This window comes from Ipomoea triloba, chromosome 14 (assembly GCF_003576645.1).
Source record: "Ipomoea triloba cultivar NCNSP0323 chromosome 14, ASM357664v1".
Taxonomy (NCBI): Eukaryota; Viridiplantae; Streptophyta; class Magnoliopsida; order Solanales; family Convolvulaceae; genus Ipomoea; species Ipomoea triloba.
In genome coordinates this window covers 3,035,404-3,057,128 of record NC_044929.1, presented here as the reverse complement: position 1 = coordinate 3,057,128, position 21,725 = coordinate 3,035,404, and the positions used below count along the sequence as shown (strand labels likewise).

Below are 21,725 nucleotides of genomic sequence, written 5' to 3'. Positions count from 1 at the left end.
AAGAAAATAAACCATTTGGCCAGTCCCCTATCACTTAGTGTGCTGACCGTTGGGACGGAGGTTAGTCTTCTGACTGTCGGCTAGAGGGATACCTTGGGAAAAACCCAAAAAAAAAAAAAAAAAAAAAAAAAAACCCTCCAATTGCGAGAGGAACCTTAGTATGCTATCATCTCATCAAAACAATTGCTATCTTGGATGTGCTGAAGATGACAATCAATTTGCTATATATTTTTGGCAGGTAGAGATGAGTGTTGCCTGGCAGCAAGGAGGCTTATTAAAGTTTTGCGGAGAGAAAGGAATTCATGTTAGTGCATGGAGTCCTCTAGGGAATTTAGGTGCTGGCTTTTGGGGCAGCCATGGAATATTGGAAATCCCACTACTCCAGGATATTGCACAAGCTAAGCACAAAACCATTGCACAGGTAAATACTTCTTAATCATAAGCATATATATAATATATAAATATAAATCTGCAATCCAACTATCCTTTTAGTTGATTTAGATGGAGCACATGTTTCAATTCTTAATCTCATTTCTATGAAATATTACTGGGCAGGGCCATGTCATGGTTGAGGATTGTTGGGCGGAGGCCGATAAAGCCCCCCAAGGGCCAAATCCAACACTCGGCCTGTCTCGAACAATGTAATGAGGGTTTAGTATCAGGTGGCTGAGAAATTGTTGGGCAGAGGTCGATAAAGCCCTAAGGACCAAGTCCAACACCCAGCCTGTCTCGTTACGCTTGATCCTAACAAATATATATCTATATAATTTTGATCTTTTTAAACCTCAATAATATATATATACCCTTGCGTGTAGGTGGCATTGAGATGGGTATATCAAAAAGGAGCAAGTGTGATTGTGAAGAGTTTTAACAAAGAAAGGATGAAGGAAAACCTTCATATCTTCGATGATGATTGTGAACTCAATGATGAAGAAATGGTTAAGATTCAACAACTACCACAGTGCAGAGGATTTAAAGGAGAGGTGTTTGTTCATTCAAATGGACCATACAAATCTGTTGAGGAATTGTGGGATGGGGATATATAAGAAAAAAAAATCCATTGCTATAAATTATAAGCAACTATCATTTGGAAGATATTATGTCGATGAGTGTGCTAATAATTAAGTTGGAGTACATGACCTTTCATCATTATTGATATTCTAAGAAAGCTTGCATGTATTCTAAACTTTTCAATGTCTTAAATAAAGAGATTATGATTTCGTTGGGTACAAAAGTTGGAGCTTTTAGTAGGTATTTGTTGTAAATTAAGGTGTTTCCTCGCCTGAATCTTTGTCTCGTTCTCATTTCATGAGTGTAATAGGTATAATGGTATGTAATAAAGTAAGGGAGAAGACAAGCAATAGAGAGAGGAAACCAACCAATCTTATTATTCTTCATTATTCTATTTAATATACAAGATATAGAGAGTTCTAGTAAGTCTATGGGTAGAGATTTATCATAATAAACTCTTTTAGTAATGTCTATATTATGAATAAGTGTAATAATAGATTTCAATGATGCAATGTCATAATAAGATTATAATATTCTGTACCTTACAATATGAATTCTGTACCTCGTCGTTTAATTCAGAGTCTACAATGATATATGGACCCTGAGTCGTGATATAAATTGCCCTGATTTTTACGGTGGGCCACAAATACGAAGAATACGTTTGGGCTTCTAATTTTTATTGGGCCTAGGCAATTAGTTACGATGAAGGCCATGAAAATAAATATTCCAATAATCTTTTATATCTCCATCTAAAATCTAAAAAATTAATGCAATTCCATAATTGAAAAAATCGCTAGCTAGGCGCTCCTTGGGTGCCCGTATATTTATCTTTTATTTTCTATTTTATAAAAAATTTGTTTAATATATATACAGAATTAAGTTCAGGTGCGGTGGCTTTAGGTGCGTAATTTTCCTTCTTAAGATGCTTGATATGTATGCTTAAGGTGCGTGATTTGTATGCTTAAGGTGCGTGAGTGTTAAAGCTTAAGGTGTGTGAACCTAAAGTTAAAGGTGCGTGATTTTCCTTCTTAAGGTGCGTGATATGTATGCAGTATGCTTAAGGTGCGTGAGTTGTTGAAACTTAAGGTGTGTGGTTTGTGTTCTTAAGGTGCGTGGTTTGTGTACTTAAGGTGCGCAGTGTATTCTCAACTGAATGTGCACCATTTAAAAACTTTAGGTGCATGATTTATGTTTTTAGCTTAAAGTGCATGATTTGTATACTTAAGGTGCGCCGTTTTAATGCTTAAGGTGAGTACCGCACGGGAATGTGTGCGATTTTTGGTAAGAGATCCGGTTCTAAATTAGTTAAAATTTATCGTAAATACTACAAATTTTTTAACAACACTTATTTATTTATTCTTCCTTTCCAACAGGTTGAATTCCCAACTCTGAAAATCATGAACATAGAGGCACAAACTCGATCCCTGATCTTTCTTCCCAAACTTCACCTATGTGACCAACTGAGCTGCCCATGCGGGCTTATTTATTTATTTATTTATTTATTCTATACTAAGATGATCTCAACTTCACCGGACTAATCCAAAGCCTGCAAGACTCCACCCCGGCCTAGAGCCACAACAACGCAAATCGTGAGTCACATAATTAGACACATCTTTTATCATGTTTCTAATAATGAGATTTGAACCCCACACTACTACCTTCGATCGTGATGTCAAGTTAAGTGACAAATCACTACCTTAAGCCCTAACGGCAACACTTATTTAATAAGTTTTAGTACAAACAATATGTTTCTCGGAAGAGAAAAATCAATGGTTTTTCTTGAAATATAAGATATAAACATAGTTTGCTTCATGTATAAACAATTTATTCCTTCAAGTTACAAACAAAGAAAAACAACATCAAGTATATCACCAAAAGGCCAAATCAAGAATCATAAAAATAATAATATAATGAAGTTAATTAATTAAAATTCATCATGGGAAGATGGGGATGAGAAAGGTGGGAATTCAATCTTGGAACCACATCTTCCTCCACGAGGGAGAATTGGGCAGTCAATGAAATTCTGTGCAGAAGTGTCCACACAAAGGTAAACCTGGTACACCTGGTGGTTCCCCATTGGATCAACATTGCACTCTATGAATGGACTGAACCCAACTCCTTCCTCAATCGCACTTTTTATTTCCTCTATTGTGTAATGTTCTCCCTCCCGAGGTTCAATTCCTATATATACCAAAACAATAATATTGGGTTATTGTATGGAATTTATTAATGCTACATAATACATACACATTATATTGCACTAACCCCTAATAATGTAAATCATTATATCATGCATCATGGTCTACCCAGTAATGTGGACCACTAACATAAGCTACGGGGAAATTAACATTTTGGTCCTTTAATTGTTTCTCATATGTCAATATAGTTCATATTTTTCAATTTCGACCAATTTGACCATCGATTTGTTTAAAATTTCATCAATTAAACCCTTTCAGAGACCAAATTGAAGAAATTTTAAAAATGTAAAAAATCACCATTTTGGTCATGAAAGGGTTTAATTGATGAAATTTTAAACAATTCGAAGATCAAATTGGTTGAAATTAAAAACTAGGTTTTACATTGACAGTTGAGAAACAATTGAGGGACTAAAATGTTGATTAACTCCATAATGTACATTTTTAATATATTGAATGTACATTATTTGTGTATTGTAGATTCATTATTTGAAGGTACATTACTTGAGTACTAAAAATTCATTATTTAGTACTATACCTAATAATAAACATTCAGTACTCAAATAATGTATATTCAGTATATTAAAAATGTATTTTATGTCAGTGATATGTCCATCTTACAATGTGGACCTTGGCCGCCAGTATAATTTGCCTAATAATGTAGGATTAGGAGTTAGGTAAATATCCTTCTTATTCTTTGTAAACAAATCAAGTATTGGAAGTTTTGGGCAAAGGCCAGTAAATGGCCCGGTCCAACAATTGATAGCTGAGGAATTATTGGGTGGAGGCCCTTTTAGAGTCAAGTTCAACATCCTGTATTTCAAAAATGTGGTGTGAAATAAAGTTGCGCCTTCGTTGTGAGTTATACCTTTTGGCTTAGTGGCATGGGAAATAGGATATGATTATTGAGATGATATTGATGGGTATATATATAAGAATTGAGATGACATATATACCTGCATTTTTAAGGTTTTGGAGAAGATTTGCTTTAGTTTTGAATTGGAGAGCTTTTTGGAAATAGTCATGTTGGTTAAGGCCAGAACATGTTCCATGTTTCTCCCACTCATGGCTCCAAAACCTTACGCCGTCGCTGCTTGGGCAGGCAAGGGACGGCCAATCTTTCTCCATTCTGCTTATCAGATCTGAGACCTGCACATATACCAATCACTTCAACATAATTAATTAATTAGCTAACTAAGTAGTTTTAATTAATTAATAGTTTAACAAATTTAAGATGCATTATATCACAATTGCCTGCAATATATGTACTATACAACAAATGTTAAGATGCATGCATGAAGAAACCAATGAAGGGTCAAGTCCAGTATCAAGTGGCTAGAGGAATTATTGGGCAGGAGAAGCTTGAAGGGTTAAAGACAAATACCTTGCCTTTCGAAAATGTGACAATATAAAGAAATATAATTGCGCTTTCGCTACAAGCTATAGCTTTTGGAGTAATTGTAAACGTTTGATCCTAACACATGTTACTAGTGCTAGTTTATATCATAATAAAGATGAAATTATATCATGTTTTGTTGGGCAGATGCCAATGAAGAGTCAAGTCCAGCATCAGGTGACTAGGTAGGGGAATTATTGGGCGGAAGCTTGTAGGGCAAAGTCAATTACACCTTGCCTCTCTAAAATGTGACAATATGAAGAAATAAAGTTGCACCTTCGCTACAAACTATAGCTTTTGGCGTAATGGTAAGTGATTGATCCTAACATGTTTCTAGTGCTAGTTTATCATAATAAAGGAAATGGCATCATGTATTTTTGGGCAGAGGCCAATGAAGGGTCAAGTCCAACATCAGGTGGCTAGGAGAATTATTGGGCAGAAGGGGTCAAGTCGAAACACATTGCCTTTCGAAAATGTGACAATATAAAGAAATAAAGTTGCGCCTTCGCTACAAGTTTTAGCTTTTGGCGTAATGTTAAGCGTTTGATCCTAACATGTTACTAGTGTTAGTTTATCATAATAAAGATGAAATGACATCATGTATTATTGGGCAAAGGCTAATAATAAAGATGAAATGACATCATGTATTATTGGGCAAAGGCTAATAAAGGGTCAAGTCCAGCATCACGTGGTTAGGAGAATTATTGAGCGGTAGAGTCAAGTCAAACACCACGTCTCTCGAAAATGTAACGATATAAGGAAATTAAATAAAGTTGCACATTCGCTACAAACTATAACTTTTGGCGTAATAGCAAGTGTTTGATCCTAACATGTTACTAGTGCTAGTTTATCATAATAAAGATGAAATGACATCACACGTAAATTGTGGACAAACTATATTTACTCAATATAATCTTTCTTATGGACCTTACTTTTGTCAAATTTCCTTTGAATTGTAGAGCATTTTTTCCAGTTAAGGAGTTGATGATTAAATTTAATTGTAGCTTTATCTATTGGCTTAGTGTCAATATCAAGCTTTTCCTTAGGTATAAATAAAACTGTCCTTTTACATCTATGTTAGGAGATGAAAATTAAATAATGTATGCTACTTTTCAAGCCACAGATTAATGACACTTTTTTTTTTTAATAATACTAACTCTATTACAATGCAGTATCTGTTGGCTCGAACCCACCACCTCCCGTATAAAGGGAAGGGTTTGATGCCACTGGACCACAAGGTCCTTGGCACAGATTAATGACACTTGATTACAAAATAGTTAAATAGTTGTAGAAATTTATTAGTACTTCTCAAATATATATTGTATTTTATTTGGGTAGTTGAGCATTAGGTTGTATATGTATGTAGAATTAGTCAGATTGTTGGAGAGGAAAACAATAATAGCATGAAGTAAAGATAATTAATGGCCGGCCATATATAGTGTATGTCTAACAAACAAAACTGACCACTTAGGCTTAAACATCATGGGTCTAGCGTATAGGATTTAGCAAAGGGTACGTAATAGACATTCTTATTGTTTTTAAAAGTCCTTTTATATGCTTAGACTTCATTGGTACGATTCACAGATTTCTTAAAACCCGTAAAAAGTAATTGGCTCGCATACGTGAGGAGAAAGTTGCGTCACATAATAAAAAGAGACTATGATGTACGTGTTGCTTAGAGCCCGTTAGAAGTAGTGAGCTAGTAAAACTATCAGTTTAGGCTTTGAATTACTAAATTTCAATGTATCGAATACAATCAAGTAGTAACTTAGAAATAGTAAGATAAATTGTTACCCGTGATTGGTCCAAAGAGCTTTGACGATCACAGTTCTGAGGCCATTTGCCACTAAGGTAGTTAGGCCAGAGGCCATGGATGCTGAAATCCTCCGCAGGCTTTCCGGTGGTCGGATAACAACAACTCCGTCTCGTATCGCAGTACGATGCCGGCCACTATATATATGAACAAATTAATATGATCAGCATTTTGCCCCTTAATTAGGTCAGTCCGACGTAAAAAAAAAATTAGTTTAAAACAAATACATACCTGTTGAACAAAGTAGAAGAAATCAAACTCTTGCGAAGCACACAAGACCACCAGGCATTGTAGAACCAAAAGCTTGATCAACGTTGTTGAACCGTCAATTTTCTTCATGTTTCTTTTCCAACTTTCTTTAAGGTTGTGGGATTGCTAATTCAATAAGATGATATATGTATATATAGTAAGCATTTGCTTCATGTGGTTGGTTCCCTATCAATTTATAGGCAGTTAATGGAAATATAATATAACCATTAACCAGGAAAGGGATATGCCAACATGCCATGATGACTTTTACGTAAACCTATAATTTTTATTGTACATATCGAAATTTTATTAGGATGCCATACTTCAAAAACAATTTATGCTTTGTGACCTTAGGGTGGATGTATGCGTTACGTTATTATATCGAAGAAAAAAATAGTTTCCTACTAATATATGTTAGTTTAACGTGATTAAAAATTAGTTTTTATTTCAAAAGTCAGATAATAATTCTTCTAATCTTTGATTATAATAGCATTTCTAACTTTTTGTCTCACTAGTTGTCAATTTAACTACTTTTGAACTATGAACTTTAATTTTTCATATTTAATTCGGAATATCCTCACTTTTCTCATACTTCACCTTCTTCAATTCATATATATAAAAGGACATTTTGAATTGGAATTGGATTATTTGAAAAAGTAAACAATAAAAAAATAATAATAATAATAATAACTTTTCTTGTAGGATAGTATGCCGTTACACAATTGCAACATCATAGAAAATTATAAAGTGATAATTGATGGGGCCCCTGTTTCCTAGACCCATTTGTTTGTGTGGAAGATCGCAAGGTGAAAGGCAATGGGTCAAAGGGGTAGTGGGCCGGACCAAGGTGAGGTGGGCTAGACGTTGGTCGTGGGGTACGTGTAGCGTGGGGTGCAACTGCCTTCCTAGCTGACTGCCTCTAGTTGGCGAGGCACACGGTGCGATTGGGGCTCCCCCGGTGCCCCATTGGTGTGGTTTGGCGGTGCTGTTGTCGTGGTGTTAACATGCCAAGGCGGCAAGGCCGGTGAGGGGCATGACCAACTTGCACCGGGGCTTGTCGAACCGCTCTCGTTGTGGCTTGGCTGGTGCGCCCCCTGTCACGACGACGGGGTCTAGTGATTTCTAGTCTACAGTTCAAATCCATTCTCCCATTTTTAATTCTCAATGGTCGCGTCCTTACTATTTCCAATTCATTTTCTAGACTATACTTGTATTATTCGCCTATTATTTGGGCCGTCAGTTTGGGTCAATATCTTGGGCTTAGGTAAAATTTTCAATCTAAGAAATAGCTCTTTTTGTCCAGCACGTTTTTATAAATATCAACTTCACGTAAACGTCTGTGTCCATATTGGGAATATCAACTATTCTGCTTTTAGATCTAAGCATACCAAACAGGCTGACCTAAGAGTATAAGTAATTTGTATTCAGACATTATATTGCTTCAAGTTATCCATTGCGAGACAACCTTGAACTGAACATATACATTTATTCTCGTTGCTTACACGCATCTGTTGTATAGCTGTTCCGAACTCTTAAACGCCAAGCGCGATTAGTTCCCTTTTAATCTTTTTTTTTTTTAACATTTTTTTCTTCAGTCTTCTTTTATCAGAAAGAAAGAAAGAAAAAAAAAAAAGAACTATTCATCCGCATATGTTTTTATATATGGAACTAATTGAACCGTGGTACGTATGAATCAATAAGTTCGCATAAATAATAAGGGTAAAATAGTAAAGAGAAATAATGGTAATAATACTTTGTAGATTAATGCCAAAGTATTACAAGCATTATTATTGTTGTAAAAATCTCGCCTGGCTGCCTAGGTGTCGATAATCGGTGGTCTAGACGACCAGCTGGCAAGGCGGCCAAGTAGGCCGCATAAGCGCTGACCGCATAGGCTTCCTGGGTACCAACTAGGCCACCTAGTCGGCATATTAACTACTGTTCTTTTTTTTTTTAATGAGTTATTTCATTCAAAATAACATCGTTTTTTATAAAATAACCTTAATTAAATTGTTAAAACTCTAAATTTTTTAAGGTTAATATTTAATTAATATTTAGTATTAACTATTAAAGTATTAAATAGTTTATAATTATTAGTCTTAAAAAATTAAAAAAAATTAAACAAATTTTTAAAAAATAAAGAAATACACGAACGACTAGGCGCTCACGGGCGTCCGAGGAGCGCCTAGCGATTTTTTCAATCATAATTACAAGTAATGTTTTATAATAGAATAGGACATGATTTGTCTTGTTGATGCTTGACTTAACTCCATTTGATCTGATGATATGTTATCCAAAAATAAAAAGGAGTGAAAGCAAGCTAAGTCATGTCAATGGCTTGGAAGCAAGTGACCATTTTATATGTAGAGAGTTCAATAATTCAACAACAGCATCACCACGTACTATATGCTCTCAGATAGAAATGAATCCTTTTGGGTACGTGGATAGTGGTCCCTTATTGAAGGTATCATATATAAAAAATTATATTGTAAATATAATAATATTGAATTCCTTGTAACTTGGGAGCTTATTGTGGTCATTTTGAAATTGCAGCTTGTGGTCCATTCCCTTGTATTTGCTCTAGGTTTTAGTATCTCTTTATTCTTCTCTCAAACAAAAATGGTCTATGACTCTATATATGTAGCTAGAATCTTTGATCAAATCAAGAAATAATTAAGAAAAAAGAGATGCAATCCAATTAATAAATCTAAATTAAATTGGCATCTGCAAGGAATAAGCAATGACCCACGCGCCAACCCCCGACCTATGCTAAGAAATTCTGTCATATATTCCCACAAAACATTTCACCGAAAGGAGTTCCATACGGAGGAACCACCCGGCCAATTATAATCAAGTTTTGTCCAACAATAATCACTTTTGGATTTAGATTATGGATTCCCATTCCTTCTCTCTAGCTTTCAATAAAGAATTAAAAAACAAAAGGCAACAATTTGGGTTCGAATTTCACTGAATCGTGAATGAGAAAATGCAGAATGATGGAAGGCTTAGATTGAATTTCTTGGGGGGACATGAAAATTGAGGTTTAAAGGGTGGGCTATTGCGCTACTCGCTATTTACCTTTACTGTGGCTCTAGAACCGGGTCTTATGGTCTTAGAATTAATCTTACGAAGCTAGAATCACCTAATTATAAAATAAATAAAGTGTTACCATGGCAGCTCAGGTGGTCACAAGAGTGAAGTTTGAGAAGAAAGACTTGGCTGAGTTAATTATCATGATTTACATCATCTTAAATTAGATGATGTGGGGCCCTTGGGATTGGGGATTCAAAACCAAATTATGCACTTACAGTTAATATATTATACAGTTCTGACTGATAAAGGCGAAAAATAAATTAAAGATACGTAATATATTAATAGGCATGTATGTAATTTATCAAACACTATAACTTATCATTTTGGTGTATCTAAACCCAATAACAGGTCATCCACCTGGAATAACTGGATATTAAAATTCTGGCCACATTTACAATAAAAATTCCAGCTACCCTAAAAATAAAATAAAAAAACAAAAAACAAAAAAAGGTGGCCTTCTCCACCGGAGAAGACAACCTGCCAGTTGTCTTCTCCAGTGGAGAAGACGAGACCAACCAGTCATCTTCTCCAGTAGAGAAGGCGACCAAATTTGCTCGAAGATCGGTCCGATCGTCTTCTCCATCACAGACTAGACGGGTCTCTTCTCTAGTGAAAAAGATCACCGGAAGTTAGAGTAGTTTTTTTTTTTTTTTTTTTTTTGCCGAACAGTGGTTAGCGGCGCTCAACAATGGTCAACAGCGATACCGATAACCTGTTAGTTATTAGTAAATCAGACTTATTTGACTCATTTTGACAAATTTTAGTGTTTAGTTTCATTTTTTTAAAGTTCAAAAGTATAATTGTATTTCTAGTAAAGTTCAAGGATCTATTTGATCTTTTTCATAAACCGTCTTTACAGCATGCATATATATCAACTCATCATCATCACTTTATTTACAAGCCAAGTTTCAAGTTTTCATTCATAATCTTCAGTTCTTCCAATCTAAGACGCTCTTTAACTTGGAAAATATAGCTTGTAGCCTTGAGATCCACATTCTTGTCGCCGGCACCACCATCGGGTCCATGAATGTAGCCGTCCGACGAGCCGGAAAATGCACTCTGCAACACCTTTTTCCTTGATGGTCGTGGCACAATCTTAGCATCTTGGCCAGCCAAAGATGGAGGAGAGAGTGGCTTGGAACCCTTATAAAAAGACATAACAAAATTTGCAACCTCCATTGATATATGATGATATGTTATCCAAAAGAAAAAGGAGTGAATTGAAAGCAAGCTAAGTTATGTGAATGGCTTGGAAGCAGGTGAGCATTTTATAGGTAGGGAGTTCAATAATTCAACGACAGCATCACCACGTATGTACTATATGCTTTGGGATAGAAATGAATCCTTTTGGGTACGACGTGGATAGTGATCCCTTATTGAAGGTATGATATATAAATTATATTGTATTTATACCCCATGTGTACCTGTATTCTTCTTAGGCCAAAACTTCACCAATAAAAATGGACCCCTTGGGTTAAGATCTCCCCGGGAGTCCATGACCCCATCATTAGAAGTGCTTCGATTGTTACATTTGGTAAGGAATAGTTGTATTTTAAACAATTTTAAGAAAACAAATAAGATAATGGAAATAGCTATTTTGACTCCTTAATTGTTTCACTTTTGAAAATTTGATCACTATCAATAGCAATTTAAACAAATTCAGTCTTTTAATATAATTATCCACAATGTTGTACAACTTTTAGCCATTAGTTTTATATAATTGTCTAATTCTATTAACAAAACTTTTTTTATGAGATTATTTTAGTCAATTAGATTCATATTTACTGTTAAATATGATGTTTATTTGATAAATTGAAGCTTAATTTAATTGTGAATATTGATTCTAAATCACAAAAATAAACTAATAAAAAGAGTTTGCCAATATATAGAAATATGTTTAACAATAATTTGTTTTTTTTTTCTATCAGAAGGAGGGCTAAGCCCGATGTCGAAACTATTGACATCCTATGCTACAATCGCGGTTGGAGGGGACACCAAACCAATAATTTGTTTTAGTGCAACTAGGAGCTATTGTAAATGATGTGTATTCGATATATATAATATTGTTGTCCAAATACTAATTATTTGGGCTTGGCCCAATGAAATAAATGGTTCAACCCTATGGGTATAGATTTTGGCAAATTATGTTGTGAAAAGGTGGACCTGGGTCCAAAATTACGTCGTTTTTGTCACTTTTTTTTTGAAATTAGTAAACATATTGCTAAATATAGAGTTGTCCAAAAATGTGTGAATGTAGAGGTTTCAAAGTGTGAATGTAGAGTATAGAAATCGTGAATGTAGAGTATAGTGTATATGAATGTAGACCCAGGTCCACCTTGCAAGGTGGACCTGGGTCCACGGCATAACAACCCATAGATTTTAAAATTGTTATATCACGGACCGCAAATTTTACTGTAGACTGCATATCAAAACAAAATAGACGGATAAAACGGCTTCCGTTCTGCGCAACTGCAGTTCCTTTTCAACACAACTGCAATATCAGTTCAACACAACTGCAGTTCCAGATGATGAAACAGCCTCCGTTCTGCGCAACTACAGTTTCCTTTCAACACATGCAACTGCAGTATCAATTCAACACAATTGTATAGTAGTATCATTTGAGATGAACTGTAGTATCAGTTATGGAGATTTACAGGAGCCGTTTCTCCCACTTATTGAAACGACGTCGTTTTGTGACCATGGCCCACGGTATAATAACTTATCACGAACAAGTGTCCACCTTACATTGTTAACTTTGTCCTAAACAACATTCATATTACATACTTAATAACATATTATGTATATTTAGTTAATTACACTTAACATATTGTGTACCTGCAATTGATAAATTAGGTACATATTACAATTAACGTATTATGTATCTGCTGTTAACATATTATATATGTATTTTCAGGTAATAAATTAAACACATATTAAAATTAACATATTATGTACTTTCAGTTTATTTATAAGTACATAATATGTTAACTAAAAATATATAATATACTAACTGCATGTATATAATCTGAATGTCTTTTTCGACAAGAATCTATAATATAAGATAAACTATAATCCATGATATAATTTACCCAAAAACTCATTGAGTCGGTCACAGAAACATAGGTCGGCCGGCGACCTGTTGGGTTCCTCACATGCCAATGACACCAATAAGATGGGATGATTTGGTTGATTTGGTTGTCAGATGCTGCCACCAAAGCATCCAAATATCCTATGAGTCTCCCATGAATCCGTTATAAATAATAGTATGTTTTGTCACCTCATCATAAAACCAAGACACCCTTGAATTGAACAAGGGGTATACAAAGTAATAATATGATAAGTGCCAATGAACTTGTGGTCTAGTGGCACCCGATTGTACCCTTATATAGAAGGAGGTGGGTTCGATTCGAATTCAAAATGTTTAAATTTTTTTTTTCTTTAACAAGTTCTCCAATAAAATAAGATAAAATGTAATAAAATTTTAAATTTAAATAGCATAAATTTTTTTATTAACATACTATTATACTAATATTCTATTAATATATATATATATATATATATNATATATATATATATATATATATATATATATATATATATATATATATATATATATATATATATATATATATATATATATTCGAATATATTTGAATATAGTCGAATCAAATATATTCTGATTCGTATTCGATTCGAATAAAATTCGATTTGAAATATGTATTCGAATTCAGATTCGTATTCGAATAATTCGAATTCGAATCAAAATATTCGAATTCGAATCACGAATCGAACTAAAAATATTTGATTTGTTTACACCCCTAGTCAGTAGTATTCAAAAAAAAAAAGTAATATGATAAGTGTACTCATAATTAAAAAAAAATAGATAAAATTTCTATTTTGAGTACTATTGACTTTATTGCAAAGTAATATTTGTTCTATCCTACCCTACCAAGCCACCACAAGGGTTCGATGCGGTGACTTCCCCTCAATGCAAACTAACAAAGTTGCCAACTGGGCACAAAGTGTTTTGACATATATTTTTTTTAATTAAGATGAAAATAACAAAATAAATTTTATGATTTTTTTTTCTTAGATCAATCAAAGTATATCATGTGAGTATAAAATAAAAAGTAGAAGTGCACATAATATTATTTATCTATAAATATAATATATCATCAAAAGTCATTTGCACTGAATTGAAGGATGTATGTCCTACACTGAAAGTCAAATGCATTGAGTTTATATTGACTGAACTGTACTATATTATCTCAATTTTATCAATCCCCCCCCCCCCTCTCCCCACACACAATTTAAAAAAAAAAAATACAATACTATATAAGAGTGTGATCAGATGCGGACAAGACTTCAAGTGTAAATGTGTGAATGCATCATCAAGCAATTATCAATGCCTTTTAAAATATTTATAAATGCACCGTGCATTACCTAATTCTCATTGATTGTCAACTGTAGTGTATTTGGAAATCTTGACGGTGCATTTTAGAAATGTTTGGCTAGATTCTCATTAATTATTGATTCTGATGCATTTTGAAATGCTTGACTATGCATATCAAAAGGTTGACAATCAGGTTTGGTGCATATATACTTGCTTGAATGAAGAGTTTCATCTGCAAAATAGAGTTTTTAGAACACTAAAAGTGCATTGAAAACAGTACATTGGAACAGTAAAAGTCCATACCGTGGGCGCTTGAATGTCAATATCAACCTTCTATTTTAGCCATTTGTTTGACTCAATGTCAGCCTTCCATTTTTTTTTCTTTTTCTCTTGTTTCTTGCCCAACTCTATCTCCCATATATAGCACATTAAAAACTGTGCAAATTATGAACAGATAAGAATGCTCTAAAGACTGCAATTCTTCTCGTCTCTATATAAGCAATTTCTTCCTCAAAAATTGAACAAAAACTGCTGTTGTGGCTGCTCTCAAACAAATGCACAATTTCCCAATCTAATCAGTAACCCTTTATCGTCGTTCTTCAAAAAAAAAAAGAGAAAAAAAAAAAAAAACCCTTTATCGTTAAAAGGAGATTTCTTGAAGGCAAACACAATTTTCCAAATCTGTTAAGCTCAACTTTTTCCATTTATGTGGGGGTGGCGACCCGATCAGGGACATCATAATCATAATAAAGAGATTGACATAAACAAGACATTGTTGTTTCTGTGTCTTGGGGCCCTCAGAGGAGGGGGTCTACTGACCCAGATTTGCTTCTCGTACCAAAACCAAACAAAAGCCAATGGAGTTCCTAAAAGACAACATTTATTACTCACTCAAAACGGAAAGTTATGAGATAAACAAAAAATAAACTAAAAAATAAAAAATAAAATTGCTACCACCATCACTAGTACATGGGGAACTAAGTATTGCGTACCTATTAACGTTGTATTCGAATTGATAGGTTATAAATTTACTGCATCTTACTAGATGATGTTGACGGAACTTATTTAGAGCAGACCAATAGTTTGGAATTTTGTTCAATTATTAAATACTATTTTTTAATTTAAAAATATTATATTTCTTTTTCACACTTTTTTTACAATTAATCAATTTATATATGATTGATTAGTACTACATTTTTCATCACAAGTAGGGGTGGCCGGGTGGAATAGGCCAGGCCCCTTATAGGGGCCTATGTCCAGGCTTAATTAAAGCCTAATTAGGTCTAGCTCGTTTAGTAGAAAGGTCATGTTTGAGCCAATTTTAAAAACCTATTAAACTAAACATGCCAGACCTATATATACTAAGCTCGGCCTATATATATATATATATATATATATATATATATATATAATTGTATTTTTGGATAGTGATTTTGATTTAATTATGGGTAAAATTACACTAATTCATATTATTTGGATTTATTTTGTGAATCAAGGAATGTTGGGGTGAGAATGAAAACAAATAAAACAAACAAACAAACAAACAAATTTTGGGTGATTTATGAAAAAATTAGTTGGCTTAGAAGGGATAGAAGGCTTGGAACCAAAATAGAACATGTACTCTGTGGGCATATAGGAGAAAGTGATATAAGAAAATGAATAAAGCATAATGAATCTTCGTGTACCGTGTGGTCACGCCAAACATCATAATTCAACAATTTAATTATCAAATTTCAATTTCAACCGTTACATTTGTTTCAAGAATAACGTACATTCGTGTAAGATGTAAGACCGTCTCATGGATTGAGATCTTTGATTAATGGATCAAATTTTTTATTAATAGGTCATATATTTGACCTCGTTAATCAAATATTCGACATGTCTCATAGATTGAGGTTTGAGACCCATAACAAACTTTTACTTTGTTTCAATTACCAAATGTCTCATTCTTCATTGCTTGAACCTGGACACTTTTTGAGGAAGATTAGCTTGAGCAACATGATATATTATTAATCTTGATTGTTTTTTTTAGAATCATTAGACTTTTACTAATTTTTCCATTCCTACACTTTTGAATTTCTTTCCTCTTTTTTTTTTTTTTTTTTTTAACTTTCTTTGGAAGACTTTAATGACTGGGTTCTAAATTCATTGTTTCTAGCTATGGATTATTGAAACTTCCGTTCATTTTTACAATAGTGAGGTCTTATTGTTCTTAATTTGGCTAAACAATTATAAACATTTATATATATCAATTTCTCGTACTTAATTCCATGATTGATCTTTTAGTATAATTGAGTAGTGGCCTGGCCAATGCAGTCAGTGACTTCTTGATTATGGATAGAAGTTTTTTATAAAGGGTCCTTTCTTGAAAATAAGTGGCATTTTCTTGAGCACAAATTTTAGATTATTCTTCACAATAATTCTTTATGTCATCAACATTCTCCATGAAGCTAGCTAGTGCCTTCTCTAAGTTGCTTTGTGGTTGCTCATCAATAGCCGAGGAACATTTTATTGAGCACAAATTTTATATTTGTTAGGAATAATTGTTAATAAATTTTGATGATGCAAAGGATATTGTATAGACATATAATAGATCAGACCCCTCATTTCTTATTGTAAATATAGACAGACTTCATCAACTATCTGATCGGAAGGAAGCAATCGAAAGAAAGGGCTTCAGATTAAGGCGACCAGAACGCAAGAGTTTGAAAAGAAGCATCCGAAAGGAAAGGGGATTAGAAGAAGAGTACGTAGTCCAGAAGAAGTCTTTTGGAATCTTAATGAGAGGATAAAATGCATTCAATGTTATCATCCAATATCATGAGAACTTTATTGAAGACTTTATAAAGAATGAAGATCATCCTCAGAAGAAGTTCATAAGGAAGAACAAAAAGAACCGTTAGACAAATGCAACTTGTTTGACACCTAGGAGTATGCATGCAAGATAAAGTGGTGATAAGCAAGAGTGACTCTTTTTGGACTAAAATGTGCTTATACACTGAGAGGGAAATGGCCATTACCATATTGATATCAAGTTGCACAAGTTCATAGCTTTGGCAATGAATTTTATGAGATTGTGGCAGCTTTTGGATGGCTACCACTTGTTGAGTGACAACGGGCAAATTCAAATTTCAAGTTGGTGCTCATTCCTCATCATCTATAAAAGGTACGGTGGACTCCAAGCTTGGAAGAAAGAAGTTGACAAGTTAAGAAGTTAAGAAAACTAATTGGAAATACCCTTTGTGATCAAGTGAAAAGGCATTCTTGTTAAATCTAGTTTTCTAAGTTGAAAGAGGAATTAGTAAGGAAGTTGGGAGATCAACCTCTAGTAAGGAGGCTTCGTGATTGACCATTGGCTAGTTTTGATCAGGCAGTGAAAAACAAGTTGACGAAAGACTCATGATTGTCTCAAGGACTATCAACTGGTATAAGCTGTGAAGGATTCGTGCCACTTTGTATTTCTATAAATAGATACTTAATAGAATCCTTCGCAGAGTTTGGAAAAAAAATGGAGTAGGAAAGTTTATGAACCACTTTAAAAATATCTCACTTCTCATTTCTATTACTTCTATTGAGCAACTAACACAATACTTTACTCACACACTAACACGTCAAAATCGTAAAACTTAGCTACTTTACTACTTGTGTCCAATGTGTGACACACATTTCAGTTAGAGTTATTTTTTATCATTTTCCAAATAATTAAGATCTTCAAAACAAGGATGAAACTAATTAGAAACAAGTTATGGGGAAAGGGTAATTAGAATAGCAAAAAAAAAAAAAATGAAAAACTACATGGAACAAAAAAGGCCACGATATATGTCTACTAATTTAGGTTATTGGTCATATAGAGTCTAGTATTCGTTTTACACATGTTTGTGTGTGGTGTGTCCTTTAGTCTGATGATTGTCCTTCCTATCCTCGGCCTTCACAAGAATTGAAAACACTGAAATGATAGATGGATCGGAGGCTTTTAATTAATTTCAGTGTGTTTTTTTCCTACACCAAGACACAAGCTAGGACAAAAGTACTGCCTTTAGCTTCTTCTATAAAAGCATTGGCCCTCCCTTCAAAACAAGCAAACCCTAAGCAACCAAAGAGTAAAAGAAGACAAAGTAAAGCCAAAAACTTATTAGCAGCCTCAATTCCTGCCAAGAATCATGTCTCTTTTCTGGGTTCCCCCTCTTTGGTGAAACTATGGCTCCCCCCATTGCCTCAACAAATTAAACCCCAAAACCCCTCTCTCTATCTTTAATCCACTGAAATTGATGAGAATTACCCAAACCTCCATTTTGGTGAGATCTGCAGTTAACTTTGTTAAACCCTAACCTTAACTTTCCCTTTTCCCCTTCTGAGCTCCAAAATGGAAGCCTTTCATTCCCCCTTTCCATATGGGTTTCCCACCATCTGTGGGACCACAAACCCATCATCATCCCCAATTGCCACTCCTTGGATGGACACTAGAATTTGGAGTAGACTCCCTCAGAGGCTAATTGATAGGGTAATTGCTTGTCTCCCCCCACCTGCTTTTTTCCGGGCTAGATTAGTCTGCAAAAGATGGTATGCCCTTCTCTTCTCCACCACTTTTCTTCAACTTTATCTCCAAATTCCCCACCATTGCCATTGGTTCATTTTTTTCAAGCACAAAACCTTGAAAACCTACATTTATAGAAATGGGTCCGATAGGGCTATCCATGAAGGTTTCCTCTTTGATCCCTACAATCTCAAATGGTACCGCCTTTCATTCCCTTTGATTCCGGCGGGGTTTTTTCCGGCCAATTCCTCCGGTGGGTTAATTAGTTGGGTTTCTGAGGAGGCTGGGTCAAAGAACGTTATTTTATCAAATCCCCTTGTTGGGTCTTTGATTCCTATCCCCCCAACTTTGAGGCCTAGGCTTTTCCCTTCAATTGGGTTGAACATCGCGAACTCTTCGATTGACCTTGTGGTGGCCGGCGATGACTTGACGTCTCCCTATGCCGTCAAGAATCTAACGACGGAGAGCTTCCATGTGGACGCAAATGGGTTTTACTCCATCTGGGGCACCACCTCTTCTCTTCCAAGACTCTGCAGCTTTGAATCAGGTATGTTAGATATACTATATTTAATATATGTACAAGTATAATGCGATCTACCTCACTGTAGGTCACCCATCCTTAAAAGAATTGGTTATAAGTAAATAGACATTAATTATTTGTCACAACACCACGTCTTGAATTGAGTAGGGCTGAACTCGACCGATGCCCAACATAATGAAATGTTATTGAGAAGAGACTAGAGATGGGATGTAAGATGGAGGCTAAATTCCTTTTTACAACTTGATATTTAAGAATGCTATTACAAGACTATTTATATTAAATTAAAAACTAACCAATGGCATTAAACCCTTTCCTTTATACTGAAGGCAATACTGACTCTTGTGCTTCAATAGGTTGAGCAGATACTGCATTCTAATAGAGTCAATAGTATTCAAAAAAAACTAACCACTACCCCACTAACACCTGGTAAATTAACTGTTAGCTAATAGTTGTTTATTATAATTTCTTTTCTCAAAAAGCTAATTAAAAAAGTTGTTTTGAGCAACTTTTTGAATTATAATTTCTTTTCTCACAAAGCTAATTAAAAAAGTTGTTTTGAGCAACTTTTTGAATTTTAGCATTTTGAAGTTAAAAAAAGTTGATTAATCAAGTATTTATATTAATTTTTTAACTAAGTCAAATAACTAGGTCAAGTAAGTCAAAATTGGTTGATAGGCTAGCTATTTTACCAAAAAAGGCATATATTATAACATTGCGTCCTTTAAACCCGAGTTCGAAAAATTGATCATTCCAATTTCTTCCTTCAATTTGAGAAACGATTCTATCTTCAACAACCCTTCATAAAGATATCTACAATTCGACATTCATTTAAGCAATACTCAATGTCAATTTATTTTTCATTACCAACCGACTCTCTGATTTTGTGATACTTGATATGAAGGTAAGATGGTGTTCGCGGAGGGGAGATTCTACTGCATGAACTCCAGCCCCTTCAGCGTCCTCTCTTACCACGTCTCCTCCAACACCTGGTCGAAAATCCAAGCTCCCATGCGGCGTTTCCTGCGCTCCCCGGGCCTGGTGGAGAGCGGGGGCCGGCTGCTGATGGTGGGCGCGGTGGAGAAGAGCAAGCTGAATGTCCCCAGAAGCCTCAGGCTGTGGGCACTGCAGGACTGTGGGAGCCTGTGGGTGGAGATTGAGAGGATGCCCCAAGAGCTATATGTGCAGTTTTCTGAGGTGGAGAAAGGGGAGGGTTTTAGCTGTGTTGGGCATGGGGAATTTGTGGTTATACTTGTCAAGAACTCAGATAAGGCTATGGTGTTTGATTTCTATAGCAAGAGGTGGGTGTGGGTCCCTCCTTGCCCCTTTGTCCATCAAGATTCTTCTTCTTGTTCATCATCATCCCCCCATGGTGGAGGGGAGTTGCAAGGGTTTGCATATGAGCCCAGATTGGCTACCCCAGTGGCTGCACTTCTTGATCAGTTGGCACTTCCCTTTCAGTCTTTCAGTGGTTAATTAGTGGCTTTTAGTTTAATTTGGGGATTCATTTTGGGTGATTAGATTAATTATTAGCTAAGTGGATTAGGTCTTTGTATGTAGTTCATTATCTGATCTGTTATGAGACTATCTAGTAGGGCTGCTTTGGCTTGGGAGTGCATGTGCTGGGTGGCTATTACTCTCTCACTATTACTATTACAATGCTGTTTAATTATAAGCTTAATTAGCGTTTTTGTTTATCTGTGTGCATCTATCATTTTCTCTTCATGTGTAACATACACTACCTCAAATCTTCATGGAGATTAGCAATTGAGTATATATATATATATAGTGTCTTCTTTAATAAGCTCAGTACAAGCTAAGATATATATATATACACAATATTTTAAAAGGCGAGGGCGTACCTTGAGGCGAGGCGTAAGCCTTGAGGCATATTGAGGTGTAAGCCTCAATTTTCTTTTTTAATATATAATTGAGGGATTGAATAAACTATTACCTACAATGAGAATATCAGGACTATCATTTTTCCTACTTAGACCTTGTGGCCTAGTGGCACCCGGTTGCACCCCACATGGAAGGGGGTTGGCTCTTTGTGCTTCATTTGGTTGAGAAAATAGTTATGAACAGATACTACATTGTAACAGAGTCAATAGTACTAAAAAAAAAAAAAACACAAAAAAAAAAAAAAAAACCTACTCATATTAAGCTGATTACACCGTAATCACAAGATATTAAGGGCCCCACGCTATATATCTTAGTAGCTTCAGCTCCAAATATAGGATGTAAATCTTAACTAGAAACTGATGGACTAACTTGATAAGCCTGATGGCCTGAATGGATAGTCTAAAATTTAGTGGATTAGCTCAATAATTCAAGCCACTTAAAATTATTCTCTCACATATATAGATAATTTGTATGTAAGTTTATCTTTAGTAAGTTTTATTAAATTTGTAAATAAAATTTTAATAAATTTATTACAAAATAAAGTATTTTGTATGAAAATAAATAAAAAAAATAAAAAAAATTATTTTAATTATTACACTAT

The 21,725-nt window shown here is 34.6% G+C and overlaps 3 protein-coding genes across 5 annotated transcripts in view; 2 read left to right on the top strand and 1 right to left on the bottom strand.

The window, feature by feature from the left end:
• Window positions 1-1,287, top strand: part of LOC116004343 (methylecgonone reductase-like) — a 57,416-nt gene extending 56,129 nt beyond the window's left edge. For 2 of the 3 annotated variants that reach the window (XM_031244340.1, XM_031244339.1), the window contains exons 3-4: window positions 239-421; window positions 816-1,287. In XM_031244340.1, coding sequence (XP_031100200.1) covers window positions 239-421; window positions 816-1,046 — 414 coding nt within the window. In that variant the 3' untranslated portion in view covers window positions 1,047-1,287. Of the gene's footprint in view, window positions 1-238; window positions 422-555; window positions 763-815 lie in introns of those variants that run through there. The other variant, XM_031244342.1, reaches the window with a different exon arrangement.
• Window positions 1,288-2,759: 1,472 nt separating this feature from the next.
• LOC116004285 (intracellular ribonuclease LX-like) lies at window positions 2,760-6,811 on the bottom strand. Its single transcript, XM_031244262.1, has 4 exons — window positions 6,647-6,811; window positions 6,397-6,552; window positions 4,163-4,355; window positions 2,760-3,192 (listed from the first exon to the last, which is right to left on the bottom strand). The coding sequence occupies exons 1-4, from the start codon at window positions 6,752-6,754 to the stop codon at window positions 2,936-2,938; spliced, it is 714 nt and encodes a 237-aa protein (XP_031100122.1). The 5' UTR covers window positions 6,755-6,811; the 3' UTR covers window positions 2,760-2,935.
• An 11,551-nt stretch (window positions 6,812-18,362) lies between these two features.
• On the top strand, window positions 18,363-20,700 carry LOC116003561 (protein UNUSUAL FLORAL ORGANS-like). The gene is made up of 2 exons (XM_031243458.1): window positions 18,363-19,231; window positions 20,127-20,700. Exons 1-2 carry the CDS (start codon window positions 18,514-18,516, stop codon window positions 20,696-20,698), a joined length of 1,290 nt encoding a protein of 429 aa, XP_031099318.1. The 5' UTR covers window positions 18,363-18,513; the 3' UTR covers window positions 20,699-20,700.
• The last annotated feature ends 1,025 nt before the right edge of the window (window positions 20,701-21,725 follow it).